Below are 23,711 nucleotides of genomic sequence, written 5' to 3'. Positions count from 1 at the left end.
TGGCTTGTGGCCATTTTAACTAAATTCCAGTCCTTCTCAAATACTTTAACACAAATTGTAGTTTACCCCTACTATACCTTATCTCAAGCAACCACTAGTAAACCTTCCTCTCCACTTTGTGTGCACCTCCTCACTGGCAAAGCACAAGAGATTGAAAAGTCCTTCATCAGGGCAAGCATTATGTAGCAGGAACTAAAACATCAGTGTGTTACCAGCATAGTTCTCAGACTAAATCCGTAACATTGCATTGCACCAGCTACTAGGAAGGAGAAAAATAACTGTTACATCTACGCTGCAGCCCACGAAGACCTTTATAATAGAAGTAAGGAACACAAAAGGGTAAAAAAGAAGAAGCAACCCCAACAAAAGCACAAAGTGAGCAATGGTGTCCATTTTTAATTCTACGTCTACTAGATAGATGTAGAACTATCAACATATTTTTAAGGAAACAGGCTGACAATGGATGCATCTGCTTGTGGGTCAATCTCTTTTAAACTCCTTGACAAACTGCACTTGAATTTTTTTAGAGGAAAATAGTTCAAAATGGATGTGTGCACATGATGGTTCCGCAAAGTACCTATCCAGGCAAAGTGTAACTTTTCCCTCATGTGTTCAGCACCACAAAACTGGAAGAGATCTCTGACAAGTGCCTTGAGAGCAAAACTATTGTGAAAGTATGTGTTTTGTGAGATTTCAGTGAATGCCACCAGCGGACAAATCATACAGGGATGCTAATATTCATTAGGGACTGTAGTGATAGGACAAGGGTTAACGGGTTGAAACTTAAACAGCAGAGATTTAGACTGGATATACGGAAGAAATTCTTTCCTGTTAGGGTGGTGAGGTACTGGAATGGGTTGCCCAGGGAGGTAGTGAATGCTCCATCCCTGGCTGTGTTCAAGATCAGGTTGGATGAAGCCTTGCGTGATATGGTTTAGCGTGAGGTGTCCCTGCCCATAGCAGGGGGGTTGGAACTAGATGATCTTGAGGTCCTTTCCAATCCTAACTATTCTATGATTCTATAAGGGAACTGTGCAACATTTGTTCTGCCATTCAGAGGTGCTTAGCTCTGCTATTCAGAGCTGCTTATTTAATCTGTTTCACTGATGTGACAGAACGAGTTAAGAGAGAAGGATGATTTGTGGCACAAGTTGGAGCTTTCAGGATGGAAGTTTTTATATCCTGATGATTTAAGTCCATTCAAAGAGAAACGTAACTCATAAACCCACAGCTAAATAAGGTATGCTGGGGTCTTGGAAGTGCAAAAGGAAAAGTCAAACAGAGGAAGGAAACACCAGGTTTAGTGAAGCTGGCATTAAATGAAACATCAATATAACAAAAGGGCCACTGCTGTCTTGCCACATTCCGTACATGTCTTGGACTGGGGATCTTCCACAGCTACTGCCCAATTTAAATGTGACACCTTTCCCTCTCTGCCCTAATACATCGTGCCCTGCAGAAAGCAGTTTACTTTGGAGAAGCAGCTCTTGAATAATTTTTCCCTTTTGTTTGTGGAGTGCACAACTTCAAAGACAGTGGAGGTGCAAACTGCTAAGCAGTTAGCCTTTATCATAACTCCAAATCCCTCACTCACACAGCTACTGCAAACCTCATAATAAGGGTAATTGCCCTCTGCAATAAGCAACACTATTTTCATCCAAAATTGTTTCCCATTAGAAAGCAAATAAAGATAATTTTTGAAAATGCATGTAAGTAGAAATTTAAAATGTAACTATGTCTTTTATTTGTACTGAAAAAGAAGTAACCTGAAACTAAGCCAGATTTATCTGCAAATAATGGGAAAAAAACTCAACACAAACCTAAACTCAAGATTTGGTGATTTATTTTTATTAAGAAACCAATCTGCATGTGATGATTCTAGCAAGGCAATAATATGGGAAAGCAGAGAGAGCTAATGACCAGACATATCCTATAGAATTTAAGATTTGTTTTCATGTCATTTTCAACAAGCATGTTCAACAAACGTGGAGTATTGACTATTACCAGTATCATTTACAATCTGTGTTATACTGGTCATTAAGTTCAATAGTTTATTCACGGAATATGATACTTCCAGCAACGACAGCAGCTCCACAAATCTCCAAACCACTCTATTTGCATCTTGTTAATATTCAAAACATTCTCGGGGATTACTGCTGCTTATCACAGCTATTGTGCTATGTATTTTTCTCCTGCCTGGCAGACAAGAGTAGAATGTCTGGCAACTATCAAGATTATTGTATGGAGCTTTTAACGAACAAGGTAAATTCACTGCCTTATTTTAGTTATTAATTCAACAAAAACAGCATGATGAACAGAAACATAGATTACTTAATCTTTAAAGGCAACTATGTCAGAACAAAGGCATTAGATTGCTGCTAGCAAAAGAAGCAACTTACACCAAGATGCTAAAACCTATAATCTCATCCCCAAATGTCATCCTGTCACAAGTATCCCCAGTATTCTTCCCCATTTTCATCTGTGTGGCATATAAACTCTCACAGTGTAATGGTAACAAAGGTGACTAAACAGTATGCCTGCTTGCAAAATACCCTTTAAAGGAAACATACTAATAAATAATTAGAAAATGGTTTGTTAAACTTCTGCATATATTTCTTTCATTTGTGAAAGATTAAATATTTTCACCAACACCATTTGAGGTGTTTCTTTTCCATCCTCCCTTTCCAATCAAATTATAAAGACTGCATACGTAGACACACACACAGATGATCAACCATCACAGAAGGGAATTATTACCAAAACAATTGCTGACCATATCTGAAAATCACTCTTCCCTCCAACCCTTTGCTTGTTTTCACTTAATGGCCCTGGCAAGTACAAGAAGAAACTACTCCACAACCTGTTGTGGTTTAAATTCAGCCGGTAACTTAGCACCACACAGCTGCTTGCTCAGCCCCTTCTACTCCCTCCCCAGGCTGGGATAAAGACGAGAATAGGAAGAACATAAACCCCACAGGTTGAGATGAGAATAGTCCAATAACTAAACTAATACTACTAATGAGGCAAATAACAAGGGGGGGGGGGGGGGGAATATAAGACTAAAAAGTTAAAGGAAAAAAAAATATCAACAGAAATGATGCACAATATGACTGCTTACCACCTGCCGACCAATACCGAAGCCCAACCCAAGCAGCAATCTGGGCCTTCCGGGTGACTCCCCCCAGTCCATATAGTGGGCATGATATGCTTTGGTATAGAATATCCCTTTGGCTAGTTCGGGTCAGGTGTCCTGTCTCTGTTCCCTCCTCACTTCTTGTGCCCCTCCTCACTCACAGAGTATGAGAGACTGAAAAGTCCTTGATCAGGGTTAAGTGCTACTGAGCAAGAACTAAACCTTATTGGTGTGTTACCAGCATTGTTTCTCTGACTAAATGTGTAACACAGCACTGCATCAGATACTGGGGAGGAGAAAAATAACTATTACAGCTGAATCCAGGAGATACCCTCAATTTCAAATGTAAGGGACAAACTACATCTACCCACATTCCACAAAGACCTTTATAATATAAGTAAACTAAAAAGAGAATTTTCAAGCATAGCCTTTTCCTTAGGTGTTTTTACACTGTAAGCACAGTCTGATGGATATACCTCATATAATCCTGCCAGGGTGACTGGAAATCTGCAGCTGCATGTTTCCTCTTCATGAATACATATAACTGCATGAAAAGACAATTATTTTTCCCATGATACATGAAATTAATAAGCATTTTCAAATGTTACTATAGGTATATCTAACAGACTAGTAAATAGAGCATTTTGCACATTGCACCTGCAAACAATCTAGGCAGTCCCAACAACAGCAATCTGATTTCCACTCCACTAAAGCTCTGATCATACCTACAATAGCAGCACATTCTTGGGTTGAACAGACAGTTGCATCCAAATGCAGTGGCTTACTCACAGGCCATGACTAAGCTCAGCTAAAGTACATAATACAGCTCAGGTCTAGTAAGGTCTGGAAGAGCTGTGCCCCACAAAACTAGAACCAAGACAAAAGTCACTATGCAACTGGATGGAGTTATCAAGGCCCAGAGAGTCTTCTAAGTCTCATTCCATCTCATCCCAGAAACCAGCAGAGGCAGAAGTCTAACTTAGGTCTGGCATTACAAGATAGAGTTTACAGGCCAGTTCACTGCAGACCTGTATTTAGCTGACCTGTTGCTCTTGGAAGTGCAGTGTAATTGAGATTTTTTGTCAGGAGGTGCCTCCACATCACAGCATGTCCTGGCAATGTGGTTCTTCCAGTGTCCAACCATTCACCTAACCTGTCATTAGTATTGACAATGAAGAAGTATGAAAGATGTCTTCTCTTCACCAGTCTGTCTCTCACAAAACCTCAAGAACCCATCAACTAGTTTCAACAGAAATCAGTTAATGTCTAAAAAAAACCAACAAACCTATTCTGACACCATTTATGAGAAAAAGTTCAGTGTCTGGTAAAGGAGGAAGAGAGAAGCAGCTATTCCCACTGAGAAAAACATACACAAACCTCAACTGTTATACACTGTAATAAACATATCCTCACTGAGTAGTCAGGATGTAAAAATGTATGCAAAAAAATGTACATGCAATTATACATTAATGCAGGATGAATATCACAGACAGAGCTCTAGTCTCTATTGTAATCTGTATATAAGAGAAATGGGAGCACAATCAAGCTGCAGAGAACACTGGAGCCTGATTTTCAAACATGTTTTATTTCCACTGCAAGAATGGCAGCAGGCTATTTCCACAGTTACTGCACATGAATGCTCCTGTTAAAAGTCCTCTACATAAAACTTAGTAGTGGTTAATGGTTGGACTTGATGATCTTAAACGTCTCTTCTAACCTAAATAACTCTATGAAAGAGAAAATTTACACACTATTTGGTAAAAGGAACACAATTTGTAAAATAACAACAGCACTACCCATACCATAAAGAGGATACAACTCCATTTAATTTTTTGTGTTTCAGAGATATAATGGTATGTACCAATTAGACTGCTTCTGTGTCTAACCACTGCATCAAACCCACTTACCAGCAGCCTTTCTGAGCTGTCCCTAACTCACTGATGTTCAATGGGATGAATTAATTATTTACTGATGGCAAGCACAATGGACAATGTTGTTCTTCAGCAGCCAGAACTGACAATGAATCTTCCAGACAACACGTTTTTGCAAAAGACCTGAGGCATACAAATAACATACGCCATATTCCATCAAATGTACCTCTTCATTTTATTTATGATCAGAACACACTAATAACCTGAATACTGAATTTGCTGTTCATTCGGCATCAGGCTGACAAGCCATTCCCAAGGTTTTCTCTGTGTTAGTTCCTTCTGACATGGAATTCCCATTTAATACAGTGTTTAGGATAAGCAAGAAACAACATTTACTAAATCTAAACTGTTCAAGTTTCCCACAGTAAGTATTTCCAACAGTCCTAAGAATTTGATTCTTAGGCAACAATTTCTTGTAAAAAATGCTGGAATATTTATTTGCTGCATGTGAATTTAAAACACAGGAAAACATTAAAAAGGAGTAAAAATCTCAGCCTCCTATCTGGCACACTCATCAGCAAAAAGAAAACAAACAAACTGCACTTAGTAGTACTACACCTTCCTCATTTTCAAGTTCCACTGTTCATACAAAAAGGTCATGGCAAGCCACAATGCATATGTAATATCTGAAACATCTCATTTCCTAAAACTAAAGTGAGTTTAAGTATCAAGGAAACATCCTGTCATCTCAAAGTTCTTCAAATAGAATCTGAGCACTACTTGTTACTGCTTACAGCATTTGCTGCATGCAAAGAAGAATGTGCGGAAATGTGAAAAGAATTTAAAATATTTTTTTATTAAAAATGAATGAAAGCCATTTCAATGCTGCTAAATTATAAAAAAGAAAAAAGATAGTAAGTATTTATTTTTATATCACATCAAGGTGTTTCTTCCAGATATGGATACGAACTGGCAAAATACTCAAGGTGCAAAAGGGTTTCTTTTCCTTCTTTTCCCCTTCAGAGGTTTTTATAGAGCTCCTGCTGTTAGCATTTTACTGCTGCTAACAAGAAAAAAGCCCTGACTTTTGATATTTTAACAAACAGAAATCAGTAGACAGCACCAAAAAGCAAAGGAAGTTTCCTTGACCTTTCAAGAGCTGAGTAAAAGAGGAACTTGCACACTTTAAGTGCAGCAAAAGAGTAAAATCCATGAAAACCACCCTGTCAAATCAGAGACCTACACAAGCCTTGCCCAAGACAGAATTTAAATAAGCTGCATTAGATTATTTGATATAGCTGCTTATATAGAAAAGGAAACCATGAGCTGTATCTCCATGTGAAATGGTTAAGTCAAATGTGTATCTTTCCAGAAGTTTCAATAATCAATCCTCCATAGTCTAAAATCTCTCTTGACTACAAACAGGAAAAAGGAAATTTCACATCCTACCTGCAGCATTATTTCCACCTTTCAAATCTCTAAGGAGCATGGGGTGGTGAAGCTGCACACAAGGATGAAGTAAGAAAACTTTTGGAAACCTAAGACTTGCTCTGTACAAGTTCCATTAGATTCACCAGCAACTTAACGCATGTAAACTTCCATGGACAAACAGGTATAACAGCTTTAAAATTCAACATGAATATTTAAGTTTGAATTCAACAAAAGCCCTGAAGAAGTAACTTGTCTTCCTAACTGGACCACTTTTTATATTCTAATAAGAATTTGCACAGAAACCATGTAATTCTTCTAGACATTCCTACTAGAGTTGAAAAATAATTTGACTTCATCAAAAATATCACTTCAAATCATAAAGCCTCTTATGCCAATAAACCACATTGAAAAGAAATGTATTTTTGAACATTTCCCATATGAAGACAGGCTGAGAAAGTTGGGGCTGTTCAGCCTGGAGAAGGCTGCATGGAGACCTCAGAGCAGCCTTACAGTATCTGAAAGGGGCCTACAAGGATGCTGAAGAAGGGACTCTTCATCAGGGACTGACAAAGAGTGACAGGACAAGGATAATGGGTTCAAACTTAAACAGGGGAAGTTCAGGTTAGATATAAAGAAGAAATTCTTTACTGTGAGGGTGGTGAGGACCTGGCACAGGCTGCCCAGAGAAGCTGTGGCTGCCTCATCCCTGTCAAGTTTTCAAGGCCAGGTTGGATGGGACTTGGAGTAACCTGGTCTAGTAGAAGGTTTCCCTGCCCATGGCAGGGGATTGGAACTGGATGAGCTTAAGGTCTTTTCCAACCCAAATCAATCTGTGATTCTGTATTTAGTTAAGTTGATCCACAAACCTCACAAATTACAAGAGCACTGATGTCACTCCCACTCACATCAGCTTCCATGCCAAAACTGTATTTTCAGAGAAAGGCAATGACACACTGTGATTGGAGGTGCAAACTAAGAGCTGATCAACTTGCAACTTTAATTTAGAATTTATGACATTTTTATTTGTGAATGAGATACAAATCAAGTCATTTTTAACCTGCTCTGTAATTCAGAGATGACAAAGTAAGTTTCACACAGGAGGATTTTTAGACCCCCAGTTTATAAGCCCTTTTTATTTATACACCAGTTCTTGCAATTGTGACTCAACATGGACTATCCCCTGCTAGCAATTCCCTGGAAAACCTCTTCACATTTCTATTCTATGTATGCATAAGGTTTATTTTCCTTAGAGATTTGGTGGTTAAGGAAAATCAGTAACATTATCATCCCTCACCAGCCATTAAATCGGTCATGACACCTATTTGCTTTCCCGTCTCATACCCAAATTTTAACAACTGCACTCTCTTTTTTCTAACACATCAGTACCCAGGAATAGGAATAGTTATGCAAGAATAGGAATTAACTCATATATAGTGAAAGATACTAACAGAATACCCTGAACACGTTTGCTAAAATCAATGTTTCATAGAATAGCATAACAGACTGATTTAGGTTGGAAGGGACATTAAAAGCTCATTCAGTTCCGACCCCCTGCCATGGGCAGGGACACCTTCCACTAGACCAGGTTGCTCCAAGCCCCGTCCAACCTGGCCTTGAAAACTCACAGGGATGGGGCAGCCACAGCTTCTCTGGGCACCCTGTGCCAGGGCCTCACCACCCTCACAGGAAGGAACTTCCTTAAGTCCAACCTGTTTCAGTTTGAACCCATCACCCTTTGTTCACTACAGCCTCCAGTTGGCTCCAGGTCTACCTCTGCCCGCAACCCATTAGCCAATTTTAACGGGACGAAACGCTCACGTCAAAACGAGGTCTCACCCACCCCTGACCGCCCCCGGGGGCACGGTCCTCTCGCCCCTCAGCTTCACCAATGGCGGCCAGTAGCCAGTTACGGCGGGAAGCCCGGCGCGAAGGTCCCACCGCCCACCTCCCCCCGCCGGTACCTGCGGACTCGCAGTCCGCGAAGGGGGCCGCGCTCCCACCTCCGCCACCTCCTCAGCTGGCCCCGCAGTCCCCGTTACGGCCCCGCCGAGCGGGCCGGGCCCCGCTGCTGCTGCCCGGCCCGGGCCTGCCCCGCCCCCGACCGCTGCCGGAAGCGCCGCCGCGGTTGCCAATCACATTGCGCGCTACCCGTGCGCCGCCACCGCCCGCCATGTCCAGTATGACAGGGGGGCGGTGGCGGCCCCGCACGCACCGAACGTACCGGGGGCGTGGTGACACCACCCCCGCCTGGCCCAGCCCCGCCCTCCACCAGTCGCGTCCTTTGTTCGCACCGGAAGCGGGGGAAGGAGCTGCAGCCCGCCTACGCCATCGCGACGCCTGGAAGTGGAGCGAGGCTGCCAACCCGCGGCGGCAGGGCGCCCCGGAAACATTAGGTTTCCGGAAGCCACACGTCCCGCGCTGACAGCCACTGCGCAGGTGTGGGTTCTGCGCACTTTTGGTTTCGGTTTGCTGTGGCTGCCGTTGAGCGCGTTCTGTCAGCGCCCACAGGGAACGGATCGGAGCGAATGGCAGCAGATCGTCGGGTTGCAGCACACACCGAGAGAGACGGAGCGAGCCAGCGCGGGAACACGGTTCACGGGTGGCTGCGGTTCGGCAGCACGCGGTGCCGCCACCGGCAGGGGGTAGTGGGGTGGGGGTAGGAGGGGACCCGAAGCGTCCCAACAGCGGCCGCGTCCCGGCTCCGGGCGCTCCTGACGCTCACAAAGGGCGACACCGAGAAAAAACGATTAATAGAACCCACAGGAGCAACGTCCACTGGAGAAACGTGATGAGCCCCTGCTTAGAGTGCCTCCGGGAGGCTGGTGATGGAGGAGCTCAGCGAACACGGGAGGTACCGCGGAACCAGTTTGCTCAAGCTACTCCTAAAATAAGACAGAATTACAGAATCAACTGGGTTGATCATCAAATCCAACCTTTTCCCAGCACTGCCAAGGCCACCACTAACATCTCACTAAGGACCTCGTCTATACGGTGTGTGAACACTTCCACGAACAGTGATTCCACCGCTGCCCTGGGCAGCCTGTTCCAATGCCTGACCATCCTTTCAGGGAAGAAATTGTCCCTAATATCCAGTCTAAACCTCCCCTGGTGCAGCTTAAGGCTGTTTCCTCTTATCACATATTCTTTGGGAGAAGAGACCAGCCACCTCCTGGCTCCGTTCTCCTATCAGGCAGTTGTAGAAAGTGCTAAGGTCCCCCTGAGCCTTCTCCAGACTAAACCCCCCCAGCTGTTTCTCATCACACTTGTGCTCCAGGCCCTTCAACAGCTCAGTTGCCCTTCTCTGAACCCACTCCAGCACCTCAATAGTGAGGGGCTCAGAACTGAACACAAGATTCAAGGTGCACCCTCACCAGGGCCATGCAGTGCATTGGAGTTGTCACTACCCCAACTATTTTCACGTTTTGAACCCATGTCCACTCCCTGTACTTCAGTCTAATTAATGTTTCCCCGAATCTGATCCAGGAAAACAAACCACGTAGTGTTGATCGGTGGTTGGCCAGGCTGGACAAGGCTTGGAGAAACCTGGTCTAGTGAAAGGTGTCCCCACCCATGGCAGGGGGTTGGAACTGGATGACCTCTAAGGTCCATTCCAACCCAAACCATGATTCCATGATAGAAAGAATTCATGCTCTAAAAGAGATGATTCACCAGGCATGAAAGTAGTGTAAAATCACGCAAATATATCCTTTTATCTGCCAGCTGTGAAATGAAAATGAAAAAGCATATATAAAGCTGCTCTGAAAGAATGGGCAGAATTAACTGAAACTAAGGGGTGGGAAGATGAGGTACACCAAGAGGAATTAGTGCTGTCCTAACTGGACAGGAATATTTTTTTTTTCCAGTTTTGAAACTGGAGGGGGCAAAATAAATTCCTAATATTGCCATTTTTCAATGTGGTGTACATCACACAAGGCTCATTTAGTCTTCACATACAAATAAACATGATGGGCCTTAAAATACCTGAATTCCTGAATCATTTTGAAGTTAGCTGTGGCTGAGTCTGCTAGACTTATCCCACCTAACCCTACACCATCCGAAGAGAAAAACAAAATGGATTTATTTTCCTTTTTTTTCTTTTTAGGATTAAACTTGCAAAATACTTCCCCTCTTGTGAAAAAAAAAGAACAACAAACCAAACCAAAACCAAAAACCAAAAACAAATGAGCAAACAAACCATATAAACAAAAAAAACCCCAAAACTATCTTTTTAAAGGGTTGGCAGCCCTCTCCATTATAGACTGCAGGCTGGATGTCCATCAAGGCAGGGAGAACATAAGCTTAAAAACAAGACATTACTGAAGAGATGGAAGATGACTGGGAAACTTAAAGGTTAGATATAGTGAATCAAAACATGTAGTTCTGTATTTGGGTCTTAAGTAGCAAGCAAAATGAAATTCCCTACATAAGAAAGTGAATCTAATAGGAGTAATATTAGAAAAGTAATATGAATAAAAATAAGTTTAAAAGGACTACAGCAAGATAAATATTTGGAAATAATATTAATAATTAAAACAAAAAGAAAAAAAATCCAGTGGATTGCTTACATGATGCTTTTACTTTTTCATTATTGCTGGGCTGTCAATTTGGTTTTTAACTGTGTGAGAACTAAGGAATAGATAATTTGATAAGACCTCTGAAAAGAGATGTCCCAAGACTAGTTCTGAGTTGCACCTTTGGAGTTTCTTTTCAAACTGAGCTAGCATCCTTTAACGGAAATACAATACTAGTGAAACGATCATTCAAAGGACAAAAAAGCATTTTTAAAGCTAAATAAGTAAAGTAAGATTGAAAGGCTCTGCACCATAATACACCTGCACCTATCTCTCTATTTAACATTAGTAGGAAACCACTGCTCAGGCATTAAAGCAAAATAATATTCCAAGGAATTATATTTCCTTGTTACAAATACCTTTCTTCTAAATGCTGTGGTCCATGAAGAAATTTATTCACTTGTTATTTAATATTTTAAGAATGACAACTTTAAGTATTTAATTAATTTTGAAATAATAGGTATTAAACACATACATGTTTATACGAAAAACCTTACAATTTCATTTCCTGCTGGTGTCACTGGACATGAATTCAAGATTCACATGTGCCAAGTCAACAAAATCAAGTAATTGAGGAGGAAGCCTGGAAATTGTTTTCATTCAGATTGCAGCATTCCTTTGCCATGTGTGATTGGAACTTCTCATGCTGCTGCCCAGGAAATAAAGACGGGGCTTGTGGAGAATTTACTGTACATGCAGATTGCCAGTCAAATACTATAATTTTTCTAGGACGCAGAAATGACTATCCATTACAGAGATTATCTCTGTAATGCAAGAACTGGTTACACATGTTCAAGCATAGAATTATTTCACTGAAACGTGTATTTAACAATCAAAGATGTGTCAAACTATTTAGAAGGCACATTTTTCATGTTTCTAGAATGAATACAAAAAGTCCTATTAATAAGAATTTGAATATAAACGAAATCCTGCATTTTATCTTTACATGATACTCCTACCAAAATCAGGAATACTAATGAGAAAAATTGTTTTCTGAAATTTAAGCCAAGTAATTTACCCCCCCCCCGCTTAACCCCTCCTCCCAAACCTATGAAGAATCTAAAAAATAGAATTTCCAAACTTAAAAAACAGTTTTAATTGCTCCAATATGAATAAAACTAAGGGAAGACAATCAACCTAACACAGAGGTGATCTTCCATGTAATGACAGGAAAAGCATTACAATGGAATGCCAGTGCGAATCTGGTCCACAGGATGCCTCTGAAACAGAATTTCCCCCCACCTGCTCCTCACCCAAGAATATTCCAGGAACAGAGTGTACAAGAAGCAAAAACCAAAGTGATGAACACTGCTGAAAATTGTTACCCAGTTAATCAACTGGAAACTTAAAATAGTTTTGACATGCTCTAGACAGCCTGTTTGACCAATATCTGTAGGTTGAACTAGGCCTCAAAGCTACGATGGCACCTAAAAATAAAATTAAAAAAGTTAAGGGGGGGTATGTAAAAAAGAGTGTGAGGGGCAAAAACCACAAAGCAATAGAGCAGTAAAAGAAACTTGTACTGAAAACAAATCTAGCACTACTATAAGCTGGAACAACTAAAAGATTAACTTACTCCAGAATTTCAAAACACAAGGCTTTGCACACTTATCAAGGTGCTGCCATGCAGGTTGTGTTCCCAAAAACAGTCATTTAAAATTTGATTCATACATGTCTTTTTCGAGGCACAACAAGTCCAAAAGTTTAATATAAAGTGTCATACTTGTAAACAGTGTAATACATGTTGAATTAACGTTAAACAATTTGCATTATTTATGGACAGTAAAGCTCAAGGTAAAACCATCAACAATAACAGGAACATGAAAGCATGTCTCACATGCAATTCAGTATCAGATCTTTTCCTCTCTGTATGCCACACTTAATGCCACTGATCCAAGTATCACTGAACATTCAATATCCAGCATTCTACTCACTCAACGCAAGCTAATCTGAGAATGTGTCCTGGAAAAGGTTAGGAGAATACTTGCACACCACTACACAGGTTGGTGTTTTAGGTCTGCAGCAAACAGAAGCTTCCTGGCTGTAAAACCTTACATTTCCAACTCCAAAACAGGAAAATACATCTGCTGCAAAGAGGCTTTGAGCACTTAGCTAGCCTCTGTCTTTGAAGCCAGAAGTCACTAGACATCCTGCCTTACTTAAAAATCAGAGAAAAAAAAAAAATCACTGTTCTTTATTAACTGAGGGTGTCAGTATGGCATATCACAATGTTTAGAACAGCAAAGGATACAAGCAAAAAGAACAATACAGTAATAGAAGAAAAATTTCTCCTTAGCTGACTAAAAGATTGTCCTGAGTAAAATATATCTCACTAGGTTACAGACAGTTCAAACAGTAACTTTGAAAACTGACTGCTCATCTACAAAACAAACAGTCTTTGTATAGTACAAGCAACATATAAAAAATCCCCTAATGGATACACATGTCGTGAAGGAAACATACATGTAATCCTCACCTTGTCACTGTCATCATTACAAATGTGATCTTGATGGATTGAGTGGCACTGAAACGATGTACCAATGCTACCTACAAAAGAGGGGGGGAGGGGGAAAAAAAACATTAAAATAACCCCAATTCCCATGAACACACAAGAAAATAAAGACCAATTTAGCAAACATTCTTTTTTTTTCCACACACAGAAGAGAGATTTAGTTGCCACACAGCTACATCTGACAAGTCATCCGTTGAATTTGGGTAGCAGACTAAGACCAGAGAGATGTGTTGCGCAGTGTGCCATTTTCACATTTATTTTTTTCTAAACATTTAAACAGAATAGAGTTAGAACGAGTTCATCAATCCACAAGACATATATGCAGTGAAGTACATATGTGTACATATAAATAAGGAGAAACTGCACACATCACGTTTAGGTGGTATAGTCCTGTAACAGATCCCTGAAGCCCTGGGTAGCCACAAAACAGCAGTCTTTTTCCAGTGATATGTTAAGAGTGAGTAGAAAAATCCAAGGTCAATGTAGAGAAGATTTCATTATATCTGGTTTGTCTGTAGTGTAATTTCTGCCTGCTTAAGGCCTTTCCACAGGTTTTGTTTGTTCTTTTTTTTTTTTTTTTTTTGCCTAGGGAAAAAAGAACAGCACACATCTAAAAAGGTTTGAGACTTTGTCCAAGGATGGAGACAAACTAAAGTTTGAGTGTATCCATGCAGTTTCCCAAACACATTTACAGAACTCTCAATTCTACTGTAAAGTTTTATTTCATGTGCTGTTTCCTTGCTCAAAGTATAGGAGTGGGGTAACTGCTACGGTTGAATTTGTGCTTGCCTGAGATGACTTCTTGCAATTACTGGGCAAATCAACGTTTAAAAAGCAAAGAGAAAAGAAGAGTCTCATTTGTAAAGCTACACCATTTCACGATTTTTCCTTACAGAAGATCTACCTAGAGCTTCTCCCCACAGTTTCTTGTGGTCCTTCTGTTGTAATTTTGAAATGAGCTCCATAAATTTTCTTCTTCCTTTACCACTACAGAAAAAAAATTGCCATGAGTAATTGACTGTGGCTCTATTGGCTTGAACAGCAGCAGGACTTGTGCTGTGTATTTTTGTAGGAAGGGAGAGCAAAGAGGTATCACTACAGAGTTGAAGTCTCAAGTTGAAAAGTTTAAAGATGAAAAGAAAAAAAAAGGTCCAGTTTAAAACTGTTCAAAACATACAAAGTTTCCTTCCCATTTAATTTAGACTTATGCAAAAGAAGTGTTTTCACTAGGAACACTCCATGTGCTTTCTGGAAATTGGAACTGATTGGACCCCAAAGCAAGCTAAAAAAACCAAAAGAAAATACAATGTTAAGGATAAGGCTTGACAAATTTCTGCCTACTACTCCTGACGCAGCACTACTGTAAAATATGGCCTCTTGGATAAGTCCAAGATAAAAAAGATAGGCATCAAATAATGAAAATAATAAAATTCTGTCAAATTATGACAAATACATATAAACTTGTTTTGGGCATCTATGTATTCAGATAACAAAAGAATCATAGAATAGTTAGGGTTGGAAAGGACCTTAAGATCATCTAGTCCCAACTCCCCTGCCATGGGTGGGGACACCTCACACTAAACTGTATCACCTGGCCTTGAACACCACCAGGGATGGAGCATTCACAACTTCCCTGGGCAACCCATTCCAGTACCTCACCACCCTAACAGGAAAGAATTTCTTCCTTATATCCAGTCTAAACTTCCCCTGTTTAAATTTTAACTCATTACCCCTTGTCCTATCACTACAGTTGCTAACAAATAGTCCCTCCCCAGCATCCTTATAGGCCCCCTTCAGATACTAGAAGGCTGCTATGAGGTCCCCACGCACCCTTCTCTTCTCCAGGCTGAACAGCCCCAACTTTCTCAGCCTGTCTTCATATGGGAGGTGCTCCAGTCCCCTGATCATCCTCGTGGCCCTCCTCTGGACTTGTTCTAACAGTACCATGTCCTTTTGATGTTGAGGACACCAGAACTGAACACAATACTCCAAGTGAGGTCTCACGAGAGCAGAGTAGAGGGGCAGGATCACCTCCTTCGACCTGCTGGTCACGCTCCTCTTGATGCAGCCCAGGATACGGTTGGCTTTCTGGGCTGCAAGTGCACACTGAAGCCGACTCATGTTCATTTTCTCATTGACCAACACCCCCAAGTCCTTCTCCGCAGGACTACAATGAATTTCCTTTTTGCCCAACCTGTAGCTGTGCCTGGGATTGCTCCCACCCAGGTGTAGGACCTTGCAAGAAATTTCCAGAGGTGGTACAGAACCTATACCTAAGCTCAACGTTACCTAAAAGTTATTCTCCACCAAATTAAACCACAAATGTGGAACTTACAGGCTACATCATAGGCTCTACAGACAGGTTTTCCAAGAACAGCAATCACATACACAATCACAACAGGCTTTGATCTAGCTATAGTAGATACCCAGCTGCAATAGTACAGCTTTCAGTTCATAACACAAGGTAGGACCCCTGAGCAGCCCATGAGGTTTTGTGCTGCCATAGCTTCAATTCCAACAATATCTGCATTACCAAGAGAAAAATATAGCTTGGATTTTATCCACATGTTTCAATCACAATTGTTCTATGAACAGAACCACAGACAACCAAATGCAGTTAGGAGAAGATACTACAGTACTTTCTTTTGATTTGATTCAATCCTTTTAAACAGGGTCTTGCATGGTCTTCATACCATTTTCATTTAACTTCTGGTCAGCTACTAATGCCCTATAGTACAATGGCAAGATGTAAGACATAACCACTTAACTGCCAAAAATGAAGATTTTATTACACGCACCCTGACTACCCTGAAGCAGTTGCCTGGCTGATCTCACCAGCAACCTCACCAAAAGCAGTCTTGGAAAAGGGTTTCTTTCAAAGACAGTGCTTGAACATTTTTAAAGCATTTCCTTTACAAGAAACAGGTTACACTGAGACAAACCTGAAGAAAGGTAAAACACTTCTCACCCACCTGCAAGGAAGATCAACAGACAGAATCCCAAAGATTCAACCCAAAGATTCAATCACCAGTTCTCAGCTGTGGTTTACCAGGAAAACAATGCTGGAGGACTGAAAGGAACTAGAAGCCAATTTACACTGCCCTGGCTGTAGGGAGTGGATAAAAATTTGGTGAAACTACCTTTGAATTCTTTTGTATTAGAAATACAAACTGGACTGCTTACTCCAGGAACTGTCCACAGAATGGCCGTCACAGTAGTCACGGGAATAGAACAGGTACTACATTACCCAGATAGAATACATCTACGTACTATTATTTTTCCTGTGATTGCAAATAATAAGCTTGTATTATGAGCTTATGATGTTTCTTTACCTCATACAGGAAACAGCTTTTCTCCTTCTGCATTAACTTTAGCAGCTCTATCTTTTCTAGTAAAAAGTGGGAACAACTAAACTTTGAGTGGATTCATAACCCACAGGCTCAACTACAGCCTCATCCCCTTCATAGAATTCTTACACATGGAGAGGGCACTGCTTTGTTAACCAACCAGCTTCACCATTCAAGGTCCAGATTCTGAAAGGATTTGCATATTTTTAAGTGAAGCATTTATCTGTGTGGAAATCTGTGTCACTCCCAACACTGAAGTGCTGATGGATTTATCTGAACGTCCATCAGAAACATTCTTTCCCATGTACCCTAGATTTGCAGCTAAAGCCAGGAGTCAAGTAAAACTTTTGGAGATTTTTCCTCAACTAACAATGCAGTATTACTGGATAAGCAAAGGCTTTCAATGAACATATGAAGTTTTTTTTCCAAATTCTTAAATAATTTCCATGCCAAGATTGATATGCAAAAGCTATACTAACCAGCATGCCCACAGCAAATAATCACAGTCAGGCTTCAAATAAAATGAACATAACTTCCAACATTTAAAGAATTCTTGAAATTAAAGGTGTTACAGAATTCGTGTTGGCTTTTACAAATTCTGTCTATATGCACTGTAAAAAATCACTGCATGAGAAAGGCTTTTGGAACATTCTTCAACATTCAACTTTGCTGCTTTAAAAAAATAAATATTGAAACACACCAGAAGTCAGTCATTACTATTAGCTCTTTTAATCTCAAACATCACTCAAATTCTATTTTGGATTCCACACAAGTACAAAACTAGTATTTTAAAATTTGTATTTTCATATCTTTACAGCACACATACAAAAGTAAGGAATGTTTTCCATAAGCTTACTGACAGCTGCATGCTCTGCTCACAGGGGATCAGTTTCTCCTGCTCATTCAAGGAGTAGTTCAACAAGAAGTCACCCAGGGAAAAACTTTACAGCAGCAATAAACCATCAAGGAATCTGATTAACACAGAAATGCTATTACACCCATAAACATGGTACCACTGTTTTACTGGAACTCCCAGTATTCAAAATAATAAAGTGTAACTGATAAGACTGAACAGCAAAATCTGATAGCAGGTTGTGAAGTCTGGTTCATACTAGTAAGACACAATCAGAGAAAAAACAACTACATAAAGCAGTAAGGTAAAAAAACACTGTCAAATAAGCTATTTAATCATGGGGAAGTCACTTTCTATTCTGAGGACAAACACTATGATCTGAGACTAAGCAGTGATCTTCCTGAAATGATAATAAATAGAAGCTCTAAGTTGTTACTATAAGGCCATTCTAAGAAAGTGCTGCCATAATGATGCATGCATTAACAGGTATTTACTATCCCCTTTCCCAGCACAGCATCTTAGAATTCAATCAAGGCCTACTTTAAAATAGAAATTTAAAAGCCATTTCTTCAATTTGGATACAATATGACATTGTTTATAACATCATTCCCACTCACTTTGCCACTCCAGGGTAAATCTTCTATCATAAGTATTTAATACACATTAATATACACTAATTAATGTACATCAATATACACTGTTTATAAATAGAAGTTGTTCAAAGATAGGTTTGACTACAGAATAGTTAGAATGTTCCCCTCTGTTATTTTCCTATCCTTCTGCCTCTGATGAACTGAGTTCATAAAAATCACACTGTTCCTGGGTATCTCATATAAGTGTGAAACACGGAAGGCAACCAGTAAATAGACTCTAGAGACCATTCAGGAATTTTGCAATTACAAGCCCTGTGTCATAAGACTGCTCAAACAGTCCCAGGGAAATTCACGTGGCTTATATTCAATAGGGCACAAGGCGATTTCAAAGAACCACAGGCTGGTGTGGGTTGGAAGTGACATTAAAGGTCATCCTGTTCTAACCCCCCTGCCATGGGCAGGGCCACCCTTCCACTAGAGCAGGCTGCACCAAGCCCCGTCCAACCTGGCCTTGAACACTGCCAGAGACGGGGCAGCCACAGCCTCTCCACAATATCCACAACTGGACAACTTCCAGTGTTTCTCCACCCCCATCTTAAAAACTTTCTTCCTTATATTCCTAAATCTACCCTCTTTCAGTTTAAACCATTGCCCCTTGTCCTGCCATTACAGGCCTTGGTAAAGAGCCTCTATTTATGTGTCTTAAACTCCCCCTTTGAATATTGAAAGAGCACAAGAAGGTCTCCCTGGAGCCTTCTCTTCTCCAGGCTGAACCAGCCCAGCTCTTTCAGACTGTCTCTAGAGCAGAGCTGCTCCAGCCCTTGCAGCACCTCTGTGGCCTCCTCTGGACTTGCTCCGACAGCTCCACGTCCCTCCTGTGTTGTTGCCCCAGACACAGGACATGCGGGGGTTCTGGGCTCAAGCACGCACTGTGGGACATGGGGAACTTCTCCTCACCCAACATCCCTGTTAAGGTCCCTCTTGATGGCATCCATTCCTGCAAGCCTACCAATCAACTGTACCACTCAGCTAGGTGCCATCCACAAACCTGCTCAGGGTACACTCAATCCTCCTATGTCACTGATGAAGATATTAAATAGTACTGGTCCCAGTACAGACCCTGGAGGGACACCACACTTTACTGGTTTCCATGTGGGCACTGAGCTCTTTGGACATGACCACCCTGCCAATTCCTTATCCCTCTAACAGGCTGTCCACTGTATCTGCAACTCACCAATTCAGAAGCAAGAATGTTGTGTGATCTCTGGACATCAAACCATTGACTGCAATTCTTTGGATGTGACCGTTCAGTCAACTCCTTACCCACTGAATAGTCCATCAAGCACATATGTCTTCAATTTAGAGGCAAGGATGATGTGTGGGACCATAACAAAGGCCTTACAGTCAAGGCAGATAACATCAGTTGCTCCTCCCTTATCCACCAACACAACTGCTCCATTGTAGTAGGCCAGAAGATTAGTTAGGCATAATTTGCCCTCAGTTAAGCCATGCTGACTGCCTCTAATCACCTTCCGGTCTTCCATATGACCTAACATAGCTTCCTGGAGGATCTGTTCCATGATCTTACCGGGATGATGGGTCAGTAGTTCCAAGCGTCCTTCTTTTTATCCTTTTTAAAGGGTATTTGCAAAAGGAAGCCAAGAAAGAGAAGTGCCCATGGGATTACTGATAAAAAATACTTTAATCTAAACAATCTCAACTGCTCCCTGGACACAGAGAAATGCCTCCTAACAAATATGACAACCTTTGTGTAGGTAAGGGAGTAATTTTCCAATAACCTGCTCATTTCCACAACCAGCTCATGTTTCTTAAGGGGTGATGTACCTACACATTTTGCAGACAACTTCAACGCTGCTGGGGACAAGCTTGACAGATTCCCAAGAAATGATTCCCAGTGGACTTGGCAGTTAGGTACTTGAACCAAATGAACAGCAGAAGAATCAGTTCCTCCTGTCTTAGCAGTCATTCTCCTGAGATCCTCTCTTCTAACAAAGTCATTCTGAGCTTATTTTCTGAAGAATCAACATCAACTTAAATTGCTACTTGAAACATGCTATCTCTGCTGCTACACAATAAAACCTTTCTTCCTCTTAGCTGTTGTACTACAGGACTCTTACGAGACTTAGCTATACAGAGACAGAGGTTGATACTGTAAGACACAGAGACTAAAGATAAACATTTTATTTTCTGATCTCCTCTCCTTTGCTGTGCAGTAAGATTCAGAGTCCTACTGGCATTATCTCTGATATGTATCAAAAGGAATTAATAATATATTAACAAACTAATAGGATGTGGAGACAGTGTTCTCACAGAAGAATGGATATTTGATGCATGAACTCTGAATAACTCTGAAAGATACAGCAAAGCCATGAGAGGCCTGAGGAAGCTTGAGCAAGCAAGATAGAAGAAGCTGGAATTCACTGAGTTATGAGAACTGTGGACTGTTGGCAAGCTTTTGAGGTCAAGTTCTCACACCTGTGCTTGATCAGTTATATGTTAGTCACTAAGGGTCTTCAAGACATGTATCCAATCATAATATGCCAAATCACTGTATGTAAGCAATAGTATATAAGGAGTTAATGCTTTGCAATAAATGGCTTTTGGTCTGATCATACTGATCTCTGACTGAGTCCATTCCACGGCAATAGGATCCTATTTTTTTGCATTAAAACTGCAAGACACTGACATTATTGCAAACACACTCTGAAGAGCATCTTCAGTTCACGGTGTCTGGCTCCAGCAACAGCTCTGCTTGGGGTCAGCTGCATAGTCTCCTCCAGGAAGTTCAGTATCTACCAGAAAGAAGAAAACTTTCTTCCTATTCTTGTAATCTTATGAAAGGAGGCTAACAGCAATACCATAAGCCCAAAGCTACCCAAATACAGTTACTTAATAGCATATGCAAATAGTTATAGGAGGAAAGAAACATATTTCAATAATTCAAGGCTGACTTTTGCTGAAAGTAAATAAATCCTACAAAAATTTAACCTGGTAAACTACAAAGCTGCTTTTTTTTTTTTTAGTATCTTGCAGTCTTACTAGAATTGAGATTTTATCATCAGTTGTGCGGGAGCTGAAGCAAGAGATGCAGAAAAAAAAACAGGACAACTACATCAAAATCCAGGTATGAACAGACCAGAGCTCATGGATACCCTTAATGCTGTCTAGTCCTTACTGGACTTTGCAGTAATGGGTTTGAAGATTTGGCTGTCTTGAGTTTTTGAACCTCCTGAATGTAAATTATCTTTCAAAAGCTACCTGAAATTTAAAGCCATTTATTTTTCTCTATTAGTAAACAGACTATCAAACCAATTTTCTTGAAATTCATCTTCTCCTGAGAATCATATTCAGACTCTGAAAAAGCAATGATTGCTTATGCAAACTGCCTAGCAACTTCTTTTTGAATGCAATGGCTTAAATTGACTGTCACCATTACAATATAAACCTGTCATCATTACAACAAAAAACAGGCACAGAAGCACAACTTTAAAATGTTGAACTTTAAACTGTGGCTTGTTGACTGCTCCCTGTTCCTGTATAGCATCACACACCAAACCGAGCAGTAATTTGCATAAGGACTTTTTTTTTGCTTGTTTGAAATAAAAGCATTAAAGCTCCCACACAGCCCAGCCTGGAAAAGAGGAGGCTTCAGTGGTAAGAATGCTGCTGATGCTGTCTGACTCACACAGCCTTTGACACAGATAGGAAACAACAATCATTTACGATCAACTTTTTCCACTTTTGTACTTTTATCAAGAAACAGTGAAATCCTGGAATCAGAATTTCAAATACACCTCAAGTTTATTTTATTTTTTATTTTCTCTGCATGTTCAATCTACTCGCAAAGCAAAAGGTAACCATGGGGCACTGTCTACGGAACTGATCCTGTAGATACCTATTTGAAACAGGATCAATTCTGAAGGCATGGTTAAAGGTGTACAATCAAGCCATCTCTAGGAAATTATTGTCTCCAACATAAGACAAATGGAGATCTTAGAGTGAGTCCAGAGGCCACAGAAATGCTGCGAAAGCTGGAGCAGCTCTGCTCTGGAGACAGGCTGAGAGAGCTGGACTGGTTCAGCCTGTAGAAGAAAAGGGTCCTTAAGGGGAGACCTTAGAGCAGCTCCGGTGCCTAAAGGGGCTACAAGAAAGCTGGTGAGGGGCTTTGGACAAAGGTCTGTAGGGACAGGAGAAGGGACAGAAAATGAAGCAGCTGCAAATGGTTCCTTCACAAAATATGTGTAGTACAGGGTTTGTCTGTTAACATTCCCAGGGTTGTTCCCCTTGGCACTACAAACAAACCAAAACGTGTAGTAAAATTAGGATTATTAAGGCTTATACTGGATAGATTTAGTACACATTAGGGTGCTACTGAACAACAACTAAAACTCTAATCGTATCACAGCAAGCTTCCTTGTTTTCTCTTTTTAAACGTTTGTGTGTAACTATACCCACCTGTACGATACCTTAGAAAACCTGGGGACCTGCCTGGGCACAGAGCACAGTGTGACACTAATTATAACTTCATTACTTTACCCATCAGCTTTGAAAGAACAAGACAATGTATATAAACATAAATATCTTAAAAAAAAAAACACAACACAAAACCATACGCAATACTTTGCTTCAAAAGCAAACCTGGGTTAAAGATAACTTTTATATATGAGACTGAAGAGGCTTTACTGGAAGAATATACTTTTGCCAACATAAACTGACTCAGTGCTGGGGACTTCTTTTCCTGGTCCTACCCGTGACTTCACACTAGCTACACTCTGTCAGACAACACCCCTAAGATTCCCTACAGAAAGGTCTTGTTGATAGTCCTGTTCCAGCTATTTGTCCACAACCTTGACTTTAAGCTTCACACAAGGTCCACCGCACTGCTATGAAACTGCAGAAGCTAGGAAGCAAAACCAGAATTACACACAAAGCCTAGAGCTACAACTGTCTAGTAAATGCCTGCTGAATGGGCCTCTGTCCAAAACACCCTGCCCAAAGTCACTGACAAATAAAGACTTCCTGTCAATCACCTGCCTGGATCATTGGCATCATCGTGCAACGTATGCAGCAGGAGCTGCCAAAGCTACAACTCCCATCCTTTCCAGCTATGACAAACTCTGTGTGCACACTCTGTGTCTGTGTGTTTACAGGGAAGCATTAAAGTGTATTAAAATGGGTATAAAGGAAATTCCCAAGATACTCTCTTGACGTCAGTTTTACTGTCAGTTAACAGTAAGCATGCAAGTAGAACTTTAATGCTGTGTATATACAATGGAAATAAATTAGATCACATTACTGAATTAATAACCCAACAGTTATACAAACAAAAACATAGCTGTAGGAACCACAAACACTAGCCTAATCCACAAAACCTTCACT

At 40.7% G+C, this 23,711-nt stretch overlaps 1 protein-coding gene across 5 annotated transcripts in view; it reads right to left on the bottom strand.

The window, feature by feature from the left end:
- The window catches only part of RNF38 (ring finger protein 38), an 84,885-nt gene that overhangs the window by 33,615 nt on the left and 27,559 nt on the right, over positions 1-23,711 (bottom strand). For 2 of the 5 annotated variants that reach the window (XM_034072896.1, XM_005143438.4), the window contains exon 2: positions 13,483-13,553. The exons of 1 other annotated variant lie outside the window; for it this stretch is intronic. In XM_034072896.1, coding sequence (XP_033928787.1) covers positions 13,483-13,553 — 71 coding nt within the window. Of the gene's footprint in view, positions 1-8,396; positions 8,526-13,482; positions 13,554-23,711 lie in introns of those variants that run through there. 2 more of the 5 variants (XM_031044030.2, XM_031044031.2) reach the window with 2 other exon arrangements.

This window comes from Melopsittacus undulatus, chromosome Z (genome assembly GCF_012275295.1).
Source record: "Melopsittacus undulatus isolate bMelUnd1 chromosome Z, bMelUnd1.mat.Z, whole genome shotgun sequence".
NCBI lineage: Eukaryota > Metazoa > Chordata > Aves > Psittaciformes > Psittaculidae > Melopsittacus > Melopsittacus undulatus.
The sequence above is the reverse complement of the archived record's forward strand: the minus strand, read 5'-3'. Positions and strand labels throughout refer to the sequence as shown.